The 16,742-nt window shown below is 43.0% G+C and overlaps 1 protein-coding gene across 7 annotated transcripts; it reads right to left on the bottom strand.

The window, feature by feature from the left end:
• Positions 1–14: 14 nt before the first annotated feature.
• On the bottom strand, positions 15–9,637 carry LOC120650554 (endonuclease MutS2-like). Of its 7 annotated transcripts, none has more exons than XR_005665657.1 (20): positions 9,304–9,637; positions 9,059–9,190; positions 8,466–8,633; positions 8,279–8,362; positions 7,748–7,798; positions 7,376–7,432; positions 7,217–7,299; positions 6,904–7,027; positions 6,776–6,835; positions 5,724–5,966; positions 5,467–5,547; positions 5,249–5,396; positions 4,861–4,988; positions 4,653–4,700; positions 3,718–3,848; positions 2,775–2,857; positions 1,817–1,920; positions 1,347–1,417; positions 705–1,076; positions 15–602 (listed from the first exon to the last, which is right to left on the bottom strand). XR_005665657.1 is itself a non-coding variant. In XM_039927719.1 (20 exons), the coding sequence occupies exons 1-20, from the start codon at positions 9,532–9,534 to the stop codon at positions 424–426; spliced, it is 2,511 nt and encodes an 836-aa protein (XP_039783653.1). In that variant the 5' UTR covers positions 9,535–9,634; the 3' UTR covers positions 15–423. The 7 variants fall into 7 exon arrangements, 4 of the variants coding, with proteins under 4 accessions (XP_039783653.1, XP_039783654.1, XP_039783656.1 ...); XR_005665659.1 differs by having other exon boundaries at positions 705–1,059; positions 9,304–9,606; XR_005665658.1 differs by having other exon boundaries at positions 705–999; positions 9,304–9,534.
• Positions 9,638–16,742: the final 7,105 nt, after the last annotated feature.

The raw sequence follows: 16,742 nt of genomic DNA on the forward strand, positions 1-16,742 counted from the left end.
CAAATGAGTGGACGTGACTGATAGCAATTTCTATAAAAATGATTGAACATAACTACACAAGGCACAAGTTCATGTGCTGCTCAGAAAGACTATCTCTACAATGGGGACGATTCGGCAATTTCCACGCCCCACAAACCATTTGAGACTTGAGTGCCGTGTGAAGCATTCTAATGACCTACAATTGTACTTAATGATAAGATATTGCATACCCATATGATAATCATAACTCAGAAGCTGTTCAGCAACTGTGTTCATGTTTTTTTTACAACTGCTAGTTTGCCAAGAAGCAAAGCTACATGCAAATCGTGGTCAACATTTTCATTTGAAAGGTTGTAGCTAATGAAATGTTAGGAACTGAATTGAGACAGCACATGCACTTACGACTTATCTGAATCTCGCTAGCACAGGACTGGTGTAGTTGTGCTATCTTGATACTTTCCACTTCTGAACCTTTACATCTTGCAGCTTTAGTTTGAGCTTCATCATACCGGCTTGAACTTGCACTTCATTTTTGGATAAATCTATTTTGACTACAGTAGCTTGGTTCTTGAGCTTAGGAACATAAACTGAATCTCCAACTTCCGGAATTCCATCTTCTTCATCTAAGGATAAAAAGTAAGGAAAAGTTGCCAGTTTAACTTGTCTTCAGAATGTGAAGGTTAATACTAATACAAAAACAAAGGAGTTTCCCATATAACCTTTACCGTCAGCTGATGTGGCCAAGTCGGTATCTGTATTATGTGCCTTTCCCATGGCAGCAGTACTTGTTGGCATGTGATCCTTCACTCTCTCAGATTTGGCGTTGTCTGCAGCCTTCTCTTCTTCTTTTACTCTTTCAGCTATTGCGGATTCCTGGAACTGCTGAAACTTCTTACGAATGATAGAACGGGCCATAACTGCATACTCTGAAATTACTCTCGCCTTCCGTTTTCTCTGAGCGGAAGTGTGGTCTACAATGTTCCTTTGTGCCAGTTCCAAGTTATTATGAAGCTCCTTGGACTGCCTGAGACAGCATCAATAATGGGCAGAAGATATCATTTGACTTAAGAAGTTCCACCTCTGAAGAAGACACAACACAAGACAAGCAGTTTACACTTCACACAATAAGACATGAGAAAAGATATGGAATAAAAGTTCAGTTAGAAGGCATAAATACAAAGTCAAAGAAGGAATTGAACAATACATGCCTCAAAATCAGCTCTACTTGTTTTCATCAAAAGAAGGTGCAGGTTGAGCGAAACATTACAGAAAGAAAAAAGCAAAGAATGTGTGGCATGGAAAGAGAAGAAAGCATAGTCAGCGCAGAACTGCCAAATACACAAATCTATGTATAGATAAGTCCTCACATAAGAAGGTGTTGTGCCTTCTGAAGATCTTGTTGATAATCTTGTTTGAATCTTTCCATGTCCATTATCAACTGCAAAAGATGAACTTATAGTACTCAACCTTTTCGGATAATAATTCAATTACATGCAAGCTACGAGGGCTAGGATCAATAAAGCTTTCCTTTATTTTTTTTAAAAAATGCAAGTTCTGTGTGCAGGCACCGAAGAAAACATACACAGGAACCCCCAAACATTAAAAATTGCAGCAATGCAATTCAAAGGAAATCGTTATTGGGCCTCCCATTCTCTCAGTTAACCATTACGGAGAAACAGACTAGTGTCTATCTACTATCCTAGCAACTCATAATGAACAAACCCATTATTTCAAAAAAAAAAAATGAACCAACACAAATTGATAATGCAAATACAACTATACACAGGGGGGGGGGGGATTAGTACAACGAATAGAGGATGACCCTGTCTTAACTTACAGCATTTATCTCTGCACCAGCTGTTCCAAGTAAACGCCTAGAGCTTTCCACTATATCCGAGGGCAAACCCAGCCTTTCAGCAATATTTATTGCATTTGAGCGGCCTACATGTGTAACAAGGCATGAGCACAAAAGAAGAATAATGAACTAAGAGCAGGTGCTACGTATTAGTGCAGACAACAGTCAAAAACATTATTTAGCCCTGTGTAAAACATGAAGCCATTCAGCTAGTGTCAAAATGCATATGAGGTGTCCCATTAGTTCATTAGTGAAGAACTGAAGAATGAAGGTAAGATTGTGAACTTTATGAACATAGTGCTGTTTCATAAGGCTTAAACTTTTTCCATGCTAGAACAAATAAGAAGCACAGGATTAAACAATGCAGATCTCCTTGGCCTTGTAAAAAAGCACATAACACGAGATGTGGAATTCCAGCATCGGTGATAATGTGATATGATTGGCTAGAGGAGTCACCCTGTTTGAAAAAGGAAATAATTGCAAAAATAGGACTACAAACATTGACCACTCGTGATTTTGCCACTGGGTGCAGACTGTTAGCGCGCCCCACCTAGCCAACCCGACCATAAAACCCAGGTATTATAGTGGGAGGGGTGGGGGCTTTTATCCATAGTCCATCATTCCCCCTACGGCGTGCGAGCCCGGCGTAGCCCGCAGCAGGTCTCAGCACACGAGAGGCGCAAGGGAAATCGCGCAGCGGAAATGCGTGGCCGGGTGGGTTCGAACCCGGGACCTCGGCTCTGGTACCATGTTAGCGCGCCCCACCTAGCCAACCCGACCATAAAACCCAGGTGTTATAGTGAGAGGGGTGGGGGCTTTTATCCATAGTCCATCACAGACACTCAACTTAAATACGAAAGCCTTCTAGGATCTACTAAGGGCAGTGGCCCAAGCAAACATGAATATAATGATTGGGAAGGGAAAGGAAACATAAGGCAACCTGGTATTCCCCATAATATTTTGAAGGTGGGCTTTAAATTCTCCTCATCAAATTCCACGCATGCATTCTCAAATGAGTTATTGCTGAAAGTATTTACAACAATGAGTCATGTTCCGCAAAACATCAATACTGTTCAATGTTCAGTATTTGCTAGGCAACTAGTTTGCGTTTACTACTATGTTTAAGAATCATTTAAGTGAAATATTCCATAAAATTATGCAAAAAAATTTCTTTCCTTACTCATTATGTAAGCTGGGGAGAAGAAACTATGAAGTGGTATCAGCAATTCAGCATCAAGGGATACAGGAACAATCTATATTGCCTCACAAACAATAACTTGCACTAGAATTGTTGGTTTTCACTTTTCACAGCAATGTTATTTGGAACTAGGAATGATAAGACAGCTCACAAAAGAAATTTCAGCTTTTAAAGCAAGAGAGGAATAGGTCAACACGGCTTAGCAGTAAAAAAAATGTGATCCTTAGCCAGTATCATTCAACCTGCACCCAAGTCTTGTTTTGTAACCATTTTCATTTCGCACTTGCACCAGCCAGATATAGTTTAGACATTGTTGGATCATAGATGGTGCTATAAATGGTGCAAATTTTGGTGGATGGATTGTTCTGGGGGAGAATTATTTCTTCAAAGGAAACGGTGAAAGAAGAAATCATTTATAGGTCAAGTATATGACTTTATTTTTTCAAAAATACTTTTAGTTGGTGTTGAAAGCATAAAGAACTCACAATCTATACCCTGAACCTTCATTTCATTTGGTGCATAATATATAAGTATTCTCAATACTTAGAAATTAATTTGATCCACACACACACCCAAAAAAGAAAATTCCAGAGAATAAGAGATCAACTTAATTCAGTATAAGATCATTGTTAGAATTTTATTCTACCGTAATACAAGAGAATTTCGAGCTTGGAATGATGTAAACCTGTATTTCAGTGTTTTAAGTTCTCCATGATGAGTTGTTGCTAATGTCAGAAAGGAGCCAACTTCAGCAAAAGATTCCAAAAGAGACATCCCCAAAGCTGCTCCTTCAAGTGGGTTTGTCCCAGCACCTACCTATTACATGTCACCACGGATTTAGAAGACTTAAAGTTCAGAAGGTGCTTGAATCATGAAACAGTCCTTCGTCAGCAAAAACATTCTAGTGATGACTTCAGCACAAGGTATCATCGAACAGCAATGCATTTTGATATTCTTAGAATACAAACAATTGCCACATCCAACTAATGGTTCAAAAGGCACTAGGCACTAGGTGCCTTAGGCGCTCCTAAGCTGTTGTACTTTTTCCGCTCAGCTAGGGTCATGCCTTGTTAATAAGAGGAAATATGTTATCTTGAAACAAAGAATTTGGCATTATCATGCATCGATGTGTTCCATGACCATAATTCATCTTCCTTCATCCCTAATTTTTTCCATCTCTCGTATATAGATCAAGTCATAAACCATCCAAGGCAGAAAAACATTTTATTTTTGAGGAAGTCCAGAGGGGAGACCCCTACCTAGATTTTTTTTTTGAAGGACTACCTAGATTTTATTGATCATGCAGAATGCTGTACAAGTGCATATGGTTATGACATGACCATAATGTAAGCACCAATGCATTCTGGGAATCTTACAACATAAACAATCTCTATTGCAAATTTGCAAGGGGTATTTGTCAGAATTCAGAAACATGCATTCTTTAATCTGAACTTTCTGCAGCATGAATAATATGGGGTATATGACTGTTAGAGAAAAGAGACAAGAATCGCACAGAAAGCATAATGAAAAACATAATCAGCAAGCGAGCGATGCCTACAAACATAACCAAGGAATCAAGATGCATCTAGTATTTATCAAGATAGTGGATAAACTGCTTACCTCATCCAGAAGGACCAAAGACTCTGAAGTTGACTCTGCGCGAATGGCCTAATAAAGAAGAAGGCTTGAATTTCATATTGATAGCTACGGATTCAGACAGCTAGAAATGAAGCTTAACCTTTTTGTGTAAAGATGCATTCATTCAGTAACACAATCATTTAAGAGAGTTAGGATTTAGAAATGAGAAAAATGTAATACTAAAGCATACACCAATCTGCTTCAGATGCCCAGAAAATGTAGAGAGTGACTGGGTCAAAGATTGCTCGTCTCCAATGTCAGCATAAACAGCGTTGAACCATGGGATTTTTACTGGTTCAGAAGCTAGAATGTACAGACCTGCAACAAAATGGAAAATATCATGCAAGATATTCCAGTGTGTACTCACTGAGAAGTGAGAATACTTAAAATGTAGTTGGAAAGTACTTATATCTTTGGTTTCCTTTTTCAAGAAAATGTGTAGTTGGTGAAACTACATCAATCATTCCAAAACAACACAACATTAAAATATTCCGCAATTACAAAATCTACAAAAGTCTATTTAAGTACGTAACGTTAATATTAGCAGTGAAACAATATGCATGTTGTTCCTCCATTACCTATCTTAGCCATTAACGATGCCAGACCAACAGTCTTTAAGCTGATTGTTTTACCCCCTGTATTTGGGCCAGTTATGACCAAAACCGTAGTTTCTTCACCAATCATAAAATCTACTGGTACTGGCTGGTCTTTCTCCAGCTGGGAAACCTGCAAATGGGCGCATAAATTATCCAATGAAACTAACAACAATCATCATTCATACAAAACAAAAACTAACCCTAAGTTTCATAGAATCGAGGTCTGATGCCAGTTGATCTTCTGCAATATCTTGCCCGTATATCCTCCTCCTCCGAATCTCCTATAACATGGAAGTAAAATGATAATCACGTAACTACAAATTGACAAATAGCAAATGAAACAGTTCTTATACTCAAGACTATTCAGGAAAGAAAACAAATGTATCATCGCCTTCAACCGATATTCTTTTATTTAAGGAAAGAATAAGTGAAATAACTTGGAGCAAGATAAACTTACCGCTGCGGCACTAGCAACATCCCTTTTCGCACGGTCGAGATTTTCCTGGTATTTCTGGAGAAGTAGTGGATGGTATGCATTTGGCATGTACAGTTTCCATGCCTTTTTAGTGGGGTGAGCTGAGGAAGTTTCCTTGGCAGACCCACCTGTAGCACTAGTAACAGTTTCGTTCTCAAAGTTCGACAAGTACAGGTCAGGAAATGTGCCATCATATGCTATACTGTATTTTGCACGAGCTGTGACCTGAAAAACAAACAGTGAACATGTTCAGTTAAGTCAAAAAAAAAAACTGGGGAAAACATGTGCTAGAAATGCCATTCCACGGTTTCCAAGCTAATAGTAACATCATTACATGTGATGCAAATACTGTGAATTTTGACCTTTCTAGTGTTCAGTGTGGTATTTTCAGAAAAGTATAATTGACTTAACCCTGAAGACCCAGATCTAAGTAGATCAGATTTTTAGACTCTATCATCTGACAGTGTGTAATGTCAACTCTAGCATTTTGTTGGACTGCCAACCACAAGACAGCAGATAATGGTACACAACTTTCTGCTAGACATCTTATCAAGAAATTGAGTACATACTGAAATTGTATTAGTGCCATGTATTTTCACTTAAATTCCAACATGGATCAGGCTAAATCGTGCTTCCTGGCGGTGAATTATTCGATGGGTAAGTTTGATGAGGATATTTTCACGATAGGAAGTAAGAAATATATTCATAGTTCAGAATTAAGAATTAAGAAAAACCTATCGTTGGGTGCCTGTAAACAAATGCACAACTAATGGTGCACCAACCAGAACCAAAACAAATCAGTATGTCCTATGCTATAAATGGTTGATGCTGTCTCAATAATACACAATTAAGATAGTGAAACAAGTAAAGAACTACAGAAAATTATAACCTGTAAGCATTTAATAACTGCAATATAAGCATATAAACTTTTATGTTCATATATATGTTGTCCATAGTTCCTACTTCCTAGACGAGTTTTCATACACCACTACACCAGAAAATGAAGTAAAGATCCATAGAAAAAAAAACTGTACCTTATCAAGTTTGATTGTTTCCTGCAGCGAACTTTGAATGCTATCAAGTTCAAGAAGAATCTGTGAATAAAAGAAGCAGACATAAGATAACAGCACATCGCAAAATCAAATTAGCCATCTACTACAACCTTATCTGTAAGTTTTGATAAGACATCCAGTTCAGCTTTAGCCACTAGAGCTCTTGATTCCTGCAACTCATCGTTCAACGGAACAGCAGCAATTGGTTCTATCATACTTCCGGCATCTGATCCGCTACAGCACATGATGATATTTATCAAAATATAACCTTGAACTTGAATTACCAAATCAAATTACAGTTATAGACATGTTTCTTTTACACACTGGTCATAAATTGTTAAATAAATTGTTGAAGAAACAGAAAAGGGTTCAAGTAAACAGTCATTACTCTAGCACATACAGATGTAAAAATGTTTGACTCACCTGGAGAGCAGTAACCCATCAAAAGTCGAAGACTTATCCCCGGTTGTTCTAATACAACATCTTCCATTTACAATGCATACTTCCTAGAGAAAATTAACGGTTTTTAATTCATTGAATAAGATGCTTTCTTAGCAATAAGTGAGTTTAATGAAACAATACCGACAAGGAAGCTTCATTATCAACATTGCGCATCAACTTGTCCATAAGCTGGTATAACTGCAAAAGTTAATGAGATGCACCTTTCAAGAACTGATCGATGTCAACAGCTTAGCTTGTAAAATGTGCCTTTTAAACGCAACTAAGGCAGAAATATGGATACCAAGCTAGGATACGATATTTAGTCCAGTAATATGCAAAAAAAATCAAGCTTTTAGTTGGTGGTGAAGAAACATAACTTTTAGGTAATTCAGTCAGGGAAAAAAATAGTTGAGGAAAGATAACTTATACTCCATAGCACATAGCTGGCACCTGGCAAATAAGTATGGCATTGCTGAAATAATAAAAACGAAAAGGATATCCAGAACCACCTACCCTGCTCTCTAGGAGCTGAACTCGCTCTCTATGCCGCCTTAGCTCAGGGCTCTGGAAAAGAAATAATTTCTTCGAGTTAGGAAAGCATAGTCCAGAGGAGATCATAAAATGGGACGTAAAAAGTAACAGCTAGGATAATTTATAAGGAATTATAAGAAAAGAAAAGTACAAAAGACAATCTATATAAGTTACGATAAAAAAACACTTAGCAGACACTAGAACAACTACTGGTAATAACGAACTAATTAAAGTCGCTTCAACATCTGTATAGTTATACTAAATTTTTATACAGTGATGAAGGGTGAGTAAGCATATATGAATGGCCTCTGGATTAATGATATGATGCCACATCACTTGATCACAAAGAATTTAAACATGGATGACTGTCATTTTCATGTTTACCCCTCTATTGATTTAATCAGCAGAATGTTGAGGTATTGACATTCATGAGTTTGAGAATGAAATGCTTATTGAACTAGTATAACATTACTAGAAGGAAACAGAAGTAAAAATAGGGTGCAAGAACCAAACCGCAGTATCTTTTACAGAACCATCATCATCAACGATATCTTGTATGGATTTCACAAGTGACTTGTTAATGGCAGCATCTAAAATCTGTAGTTAAGAACAGGAGCATTCAGCATACTGCACTGCCATGAATGGTTGAATAATAGTTTATGGATAAATGCAAAGATAACAAAAGCTGAGATGTGCTTACTGTTTCTGTAAGAGTTGTTAATCGACTACACGAGCCTTCATCCAGCTTCATGGCAGCTTTAATATTTACTTGCAAGGATTCAACAAACAGCATCAGGCTAGCAACTGCCACTGCTTCCAGGCCTTTTATCACGGCACCTCCAGAAACACAATGTATTGCCGACTCTATCTTCATTTCACCATCAACAGAAAAACAAAAGATTCAATAGTGTGTTCACACACTTACATAACTGGGCTTTTGTCACTTACATAACTGCGCTTTTGTGCCCAAGAATGTAAAGAAAAATGAAGTGCGAAGAACAGTGGTACTGAAATTCGATCATCAGCAATTAAGATCAAGACCACAAACAGATTCAGAAACCTGTGCATATATTATCCATGGATCATTTGGTACTAAAATTTACTTCATGTAGTCACATCACTGTTACATTACTATGCTTTTTTTTTCTAAAAGTTAAACATGTCATAAGACAGCAGGGAATGAACTTATGTCTGAACACATTAGGCTACAGAAGCTTCACACAATTTGCATAATTAACGAATTTCGTGAGAATAAACTGTCAGACCGTTATTTCATGCATCCTGAGTCCTCACCGCAACTGTATCCAGCCCAGAGAAATCCATCGCCCCACCGGCGTTGTCAAGCAGCCACACTGCCACCTCCGTCTCCTGGAGCAGCCTCTGGCTCTGCTCATAGCTCACGCCCTCCACCTCCCACAGTTGTTTCTGCGCCCACAAAGCAAACCGCGCCACACCTGGCGTCAGAGCCAACCCCTCCGGCAGCAGTACGCCGGCAACGAGACATGGCACCCTAGTCCTAGGGGATCGGAGCGCGATACCTTGGTGGCGTCGCGGCCGTGGGCGGTGCCGGCGAAGGAGGCGACGGCGTCGCATACCTTGCCCCACTCGAGGAGGCGGAGGCTGCGGGCGGACGGCGAGAGCGAGGAGGCAGCGCCGGCGGCGAGGGCGCGGAGGCGGAGGCGGATGAGGGGGCGCGGGCGGAGCCGGACGGCGGGGGCGGGCGTGGGGAGGAGAGGTGAGGTGAGGCCGGTGGTGGAGAGGCGAAGCATCAGGACGAGGGCAGGAGGTTGCAGCCTTGCCGGTGATGGGGGCTGGGGAGGAAGCGAAGCGGGAGGAGGAAGTTGCCCGCCGTTTTTGGATAGGACCGGGCGGATGAACAAGGCGTTTCCGCCTTCGGAGTAGTAGTCACGAATTCGCTTCCTCTATGTCACAACCCGAAGCACACGCCTAATCGTATGTCTGAATCTTGAGCTACGGCATGATTACAAGGTTTATCAATTGTATTTGTATCTTTCAATTGTATTTGTATCTTTTTCAGATCATGCTACGGGCTGATCACACCAGCGCCATGAGAAATGTTCTTTTCATGCCCTGGCCTGGCATCTGGAACTGAGAGGCGAATCTGCCCTTTTTTTTCCTGATAATTGATCATTTGTGGTTTATTAGCTTCAGTACGCAGCTTCTGGAATGACGTTTTGTGAGCACAACACAGCTGTGTTTTGTGAGCACAACACAGCTTGTATCTGCATCTGTCAATTCGTCATGTACATGTGACATGTGACATGTCTGCTCTTGTTTTGAGTAAATGTTCGTTTGTTGCTTGGCAATGCAATCTGAAATTGAGAGAGGAATCTGCTGTTCTTTTTCCTGAAATATGAACCTGTGGCTTGGATTTCCTGAAAATGCATGAGCATCTTGCCGAGCCCTGTCCTGTACTTTTGGACTTGTTTTTCTGATGCTGAATCTTGCAGTCTTCTTTTTGGTTCATCTGCTGGAAGCCTGGAACATACACAGCATGTCAACATGCACGCAAATCTCGTTGGAGATGCTCTTTGGTTCATCTGCTGGAACATATAGATGCTTCTGGAATAAGGACAGTTTGTTTCACATTGCCTCTGAAACTGATTGAATGAAAGCAAATTCACATACACGAAGGACAGGACCTACCTCCTTCCGCCCACGCACCGCCCGCCGACCACGACGACCGGTGCGCGCACGACTCCCGCCACTGCCGGTTTGGCCCATCCAAATTCGGATCGCGGGGATTGATGACACTAGTGGGCCGTCAAACGTCGTGGCTCCATGGCCCAGCTGATCGGTACTAGAGATGAAGCCGCGGCGCGGCTGCTGCGGCTGTGTCGTCTCTCCCCCATCAGGCCATCTGGGCGTGGACAGGGAGGCCGCCGGCCGCCGGTCGCCGGAGGTGAAGAAGAAGAGGCGCAGTTCATAGCACACCACCCACTACTTCGATCTTCGACCCAGTGAATCTAGATATGCGTTCCTATTCAGCTATTCCTAAGCCATGAAGGCTGAGAAGCCGTCCCTCATTGCCTCCCTGGAGCGCACCATCTGCGACCGCGCACGGTCGAGGAGCCTGGGCCCGCGCGACGCGCTCCGCCTATCCGACAAACTTCTCCGTCAGCCGCGGCCCAGGCCCGGCTCACCCACCGCCTTCGATCACCTCCTCGCCGCCGCCGCCCGTGGCAACGACGATGGCGTTGCGCGCGCCGTCTCCCTCTTCGGCCGCATGGCCGGATGTAGTGTCCAGACGGCTGTAACTGCTGGGATAATCCGGATAGCAGGTTCGGAAGGTAGAAGGGGAAAGAATCAAGGGAAAATTTGCCAGAGGACACGGTAAGAAGTTGTTCTTTGGTGTAGACCATTAAAATTTTGTGGCTTTGCCAAAAGACATTATAATTCTGTGACCATTTGCTGTAAGACACTAGACCACTTATAATATTCAAGTTTAATATGAGGATACTGGAAATGACTAATCTACCCTTCCCTATCTTCTACCTGGGCATGACTCGATTCTACCCCCAACCGGCCGATTCGGGTACATCGTCGCCCTGCGAACTCATCGTCGCTGATGCCGCCTGGAGGAATCCCCGCCGGGATCGAGTGCCGCGGCCGCCAGGAGCAAGCCCCACTGTCGGAATCGAGCGCTGCGGCCGCCGGGAGCAAGCCATACTGCTGGAATCGACCACCACGGCCCGCTTGAGCGAGCACCGCATGGAGGGTTGTGGGCAGGCGGACATCCTCAACCTCCTGGTCGTCGCCTCCCGGCGTTGATGGCCGCGCCAAGCCGTGCTTCCCTAGCTAGTCCCCTTGGTCCTCGTAGCGGGCTTGCGGCGTTGTTGCCCGAGCTGCTGGTGGACAAGCAGCTGCTGTAGATCCCGCGATGAGCACCTACAGCTTAAGCGGATCACGACCACGACCCCAGCAACGGCAGCAAGCGCAACGAGTTGATGACTAGCAGCCAAGCCTCAATGGAGCCGGAATAGTGCAGAATGAGGTGCTCCAATCCAAATCCACCATCGGCGTTGAGCGCAAGAGAGAGCCGGCCATAGCAGCGGTAGGGATATAATTGTCCTGTATGAGTGTTTTGTGACCCATTTGGATAGAAAATATTATTGTATGAGCTATAGTGTCCCCTGGCAAATTAACATAGAATTGTAATGTCTCTCAGCAAAGTCATATTTTTTTAGTGGCCTACAGCAAAAGACACCTTTTAACGGTATCCACCAGCCAATTTTGCCAAGAATCAAAAGGGTTCGAGAGGGGAGAAGCACCGAGGGAGAGGAGAGCTCGGAAGGAGAAGAGAGATTCAGATAGGATAGTTTTACTTCATGATTTTCCGATGTCCCAACCATAATGAATCTGAGTACATATAAGCAACAAAACTGGGCTACACGTGCCCGATAACAACCCAAGGCCCATGCTGAAAATTACAACTCATGATTAAAGAAATGACTAATCCTGTGTCTTACCATCGACCGTGACAATGCCTCCGCCTTGAGTACCAGCCGGTCCCCAGGCTGGTGCAGTAGGAAACTTTTCTTTCAGCACGTAGTAATCTTCCCAGGTCGCCATCTCAAAAGGCAGACCGCTCCACTTGATCTTCACCTGTGTGACAGCCGAACTCCCCTTCTTGACCAGGCGACGGTCAAGAATGAGTTCAGGAAAGACATCCATAGTATCTAGGTTAGGAATGACACCAATATCATCAAATACTGGAGTAAAGTCAGGTACCGATGGCTTCAATTGAGAAACATGGAACACCGGGTGGACTTGAGCATGGGCAGGAAGCTTAAGTTTGTAAGCTGCCTGACCAATCCGTTCCAGGATCTTGTATGGCCCAAAGTACTTGAATGCCAATTTGGGAAATGGTCTGTTGGCAACAGAAGACTGAGCGTATGGCTGGAGCTTCAGAAAGACTGAATCACCCACCTGGAACTGTCGAGGTGATCTGTTTTTGTCAGCATAGTGCTTCATCTTGGTCTGAGCACGATTAAGATGGTCCTTCAATCTAGAGAACAAGAGCTGCCTATCCTGCAAGAATGAGGAGGCTTCTGTGTCATTTTCACCAGGAATTCTTGGAACAATGCCCAGGTTAGGATCCACACCATACAAGGCCTTGAAAGGAGTGCACTAGATAGCAGCATGATAGGTGGAGTTGTACCATAACTCGGCAGAGGATAGCCACTTGTGCCACAGTTTAGGGGAATTAGAGACAGCACATCTTAGAAACATCTCGAGGCACTGATTGACTCGTTCGGTTTGGCCATCAGTTTGTGGATGGTATGCGGAGCTCATGTGCAACTTAGTATCCAAGAGGGTAAATAACTCTTGCCAAAAGGCAGCCGTGAAGACTCTGTCTCTATCAGACACAATTGTCTGTGGCACACCATGAAGCTTGACCACATTGTCAAAGAAAAGTTAGGCGACACCTTTAGCAGTAAATGGGTGCTTGAGAGGAAGGAAATGTGCATACTTGGTCAGTCTGTCAACAATCACCAGAATGACTGAAAATGAATCAGACTTAGGAAGTCCCTTAATAAAATCCATAGAAACATCGACCCAAGAGCTTTGAGGCACAGGTAGTGGCTGTAAGAGACCTGGATATTTGCAATGCTCATGCTTGGCCTGTTGACACACTTGGCATTGCTTGATGAAAGACTCCACATCAGTTTTCATGCCAGTCCAATAAAACAATTTTTTTACACGCTGATAAGTAGCTTGGACTCCAGAATGACCCCCTACTGCAGAAGAATGAAAAGCAGCAATGACCTTGGTTCTCAAAGCAGCATTAGCACCTACCAAAATCTGAGCATTTCTGTATATTAGACCATGCTTAAGGGAATATCCAGATGCATTGGGACTGACCACTGCCAATTCAGTCAACAACTGTTGAGAGGCTGAGTCATTGGTATAGGAATTTAGGACTTCCTGAAGCCAGATAGGAGTTACTCCAGAAATAGCAGCACATTCAAACACATGTCCTACTCTACAAAGAGCATCAGCTACTCTATTTTATGTGCCCTTCTTGTATTGCAACTTAAATTGCAGTCCAGCCAATTTAGCCATTGCTTTCTTCTGCCATTCAGTAGACAATGTTTGATCTTGCAGATGGCACAAACTTTTGTGGTCGGTCTTGATGACAAATGGACCACGCTGAAGGTAACATCTCCACTTGTCCACTGCCATGAGAATAGCAATGAACTCCTTCTCATATATAGACAGCTTCCTATTGTTGACACCCAAAGCTTTACTGTAGAAGGCCACAGGGTGACCATTCTGAGATAGGACAGCACCTATTCCTGAGTCACAAGCATCAGTTTCTATTTCAAATGGAAGACCAAAATTTGGGAGAGCTAACACAGGAGTTGATGTCATAGCAAGCTTGAGTTGGTCAAAAGCAGATTGTGCCTCAGTAGACCAGCTGAAAGTCTTGAGCTTCAGCAGCTGTGTAAGTGGTTTAGCAATTAACCCATAATTCCTGACAAACTTCCTATAGTATCCTGTTAAGCCGAGAAATCCTCTCAACTCAGTGACATTTGAGGGAATTGGCCAATCCACCATAGCTTGGGTTTTGGCTGGGTCAGTAGAAACCCCTTTGCCAGATATGATGTGGTCAAGATATTCCAGTTTGGTTTGTGCAAAAGTACACTTGCTGAATTTAGCAACTAACTGATGCTCCTTCAATATTTCAAACACCAGCTTGAGGTGCTCAACATGAGTTTGCAAGGTTGGACTATACACTAATATGTCATCCATAAACACTAACACAAACTTTCTCATGTACTTAGCAAAAATGGCATTCATGAGGAATTGAAAGGTTGCTGGTGCATTAGTGAGGCCAAAAGGCATTACCTTAAACTGGAAGTGGCCATGGTGGGTTTTGAATGCTGTTTTGTATTCATCAGCAGCCAACATTCTGATTTGGTGAAAGCCCGACTTCATATCCAACTTAGCAAAGTAATGTGCTCCAGCAAGTTCATCAAGCAATTCATCAATTATTGGCATTGGAAACTTGTTCTTGATAGTAATATCATTGAGCTTCCTGTAGTCGACACAGAATCTCCAAGAGCCATCTTTCTTCTTGACCAATAGGACTGGTGAAGCAAAGGGACTCATACTTGGGGTAATAAGACCTGCCTGAAGCATTTCTCTAACTTGCTTCTCAATCTCATATTTTTGCAGTGGTGAGTATCTGTAGGGCCTTGAGTTCACTAGTGTGGCCTGAGGAAGGAGTGGGATGACATGGTCATATATTCTTGATGGTGGTAATGTTTTGGGGTCCTGAAAAACTGATGAGTATCCAGAGAGTAAATCCTTGATTATAGGTGGAACTGTTGCTGTTGAAAGCACATGGACATCCACTGCAGAATTAACCACTGCCAGTGCCCAAATGTCATTGCCTTTGCAAGATTTATACAACTGCTCAGCAGAAAGTTCCTGCAGCTGTGTAGGAGAAGATGAAATCCCCTGAAGTCTGACCAGCTTATTTTGATAATGGAATTCCACCCATTTATCTTGCCAGTCACAATTCATTGGTCTAAATTGTTCCAGCCAAGTCATTCCAAGGACCATATCATAGGCACCCAGTGGTAAGACTAAAGCATCAACTATGAAAGTATATCCCTGAACCCACCAAGAAAAGCCTTTAACAAGTTGACTGCAAAGAATAGTTTGACCATTAGCGATCCGAACTTCCATAGGAGAAATATCTACCACATTACAGTGTAGCCTGTCCAGAAGTCCAGCATTGATGAAGGTGTGAGAGCTCCCAGTATCCAGCAACTGAAGCACCACCTGGTTACTTGCTAGAGCTCTGAATTTAATCAACTTTGTTCTATCAGCTCCAGATATAGCATTGAGTGACACAAACACATCCTCAGGAGTATACACTGATTGGGGGATTCTAACAGTTCCAACACTTCATCAGAGAGAAGAATACCACCATCTCCCCCATCTTCCACATCAATATAGTTCAGAGTAGGACTGGCAGGCTATTTGCATTTGTGGCCAGGGCTGAATTTCTCACCACACTTGAAACACAAGCCATTAAGCTTCCTATATTCTTTTAATTGTCTAGCTTTCCAGAGTTCACCAGCTGTAGTAGATGTAGCAGGATCAGATTTGCCCACTGCAGGGTGTTTGGGCGATGGAAGCTTGTAAGATGTCTTCTTCTAAGTAAAAGTCCTTCCTGGATCGCAGCCAGAGTTGCAGCCCTTGTCACGGTGTCAGGTAACTGAATCTCCACTGCTGCTCTCAATTCTTCTTTAAGACCCAATATAAATTGAGATATGAGGAAAGGTTCACTAATTGTCTTGTCATACAAGCGAATGCTATAGACCAATTGCTCAAAAGCTGCCTTATATTCTGCCACAGTATCACACTACTTAAGAGTTAAGAGATCACGAATCTTATCTCTGTGAGTGGTAATGTCAAACTCAGCAAGGACAGCAGACTGGAACTCATCCCAACTCAATATTCCATAGGAATCCTTGTAAGCCTGAAACCAATGTGCTGCACGATCATCTAGGTACATAGTAGCTGCAGTAACACGAAACCCCTCGTGTCGGGTACCACGATTAGGGACACCCTAATCGGGGTACTAAGATCGCTTTAAAACGCAAACACATGTTAAGGCAACTGGGCCTGCGAAGGCCCACGGCCTCCTTCCGATCTGAAAGAAAGGAAAGGACTTAAAGAAGCCCAAACACGCGGCCCACCGACACGGTGCGGCCCATCCACGCTCCCCTCGGACCGCGGGGTGATTTCCGCCTCGCTCGAGGGCTCCCGTCGAGACCCCTCGACTGCGCCCCACATCTCCGCCTCGCTCGAGGGTAGCGAACCTACCCTCGAGCGGGCGAATCATCTCCGCCTCGCTCGAGGGTAGCGAACCTACCCTCGAGCGGGCGAATCATATTTGCCTCGCTCGAGGGTAGCGAACCTACCCCCGAGTGGGTGA

Source organism: Panicum virgatum, chromosome 9K, assembly GCF_016808335.1.
Source record: "Panicum virgatum strain AP13 chromosome 9K, P.virgatum_v5, whole genome shotgun sequence".
In the NCBI taxonomy this organism is placed as follows: domain Eukaryota; kingdom Viridiplantae; phylum Streptophyta; class Magnoliopsida; order Poales; family Poaceae; genus Panicum; species Panicum virgatum.

Coding starts and splice junctions, on each gene's coding strand:
- LOC120650554 (XM_039927719.1), bottom strand. CDS start 9,534: ATGCTTCGCCTCTCCACCACCGGCCTCACCTCACCTCTCCTCCCCACG. Junction 5,397..5,466: donor TCGATTCTATGAAACTTAGG/GTTAGTTTTTGT, acceptor GCCCATTTGCAG/GTTTCCCAGCTGGAGAAAGA. Junction 1,004..1,346: donor AAGGCACAACACCTTCTTAT/GTGAGGACTTAT, acceptor ATGCTGTCTCAG/GCAGTCCAAGGAGCTTCATA.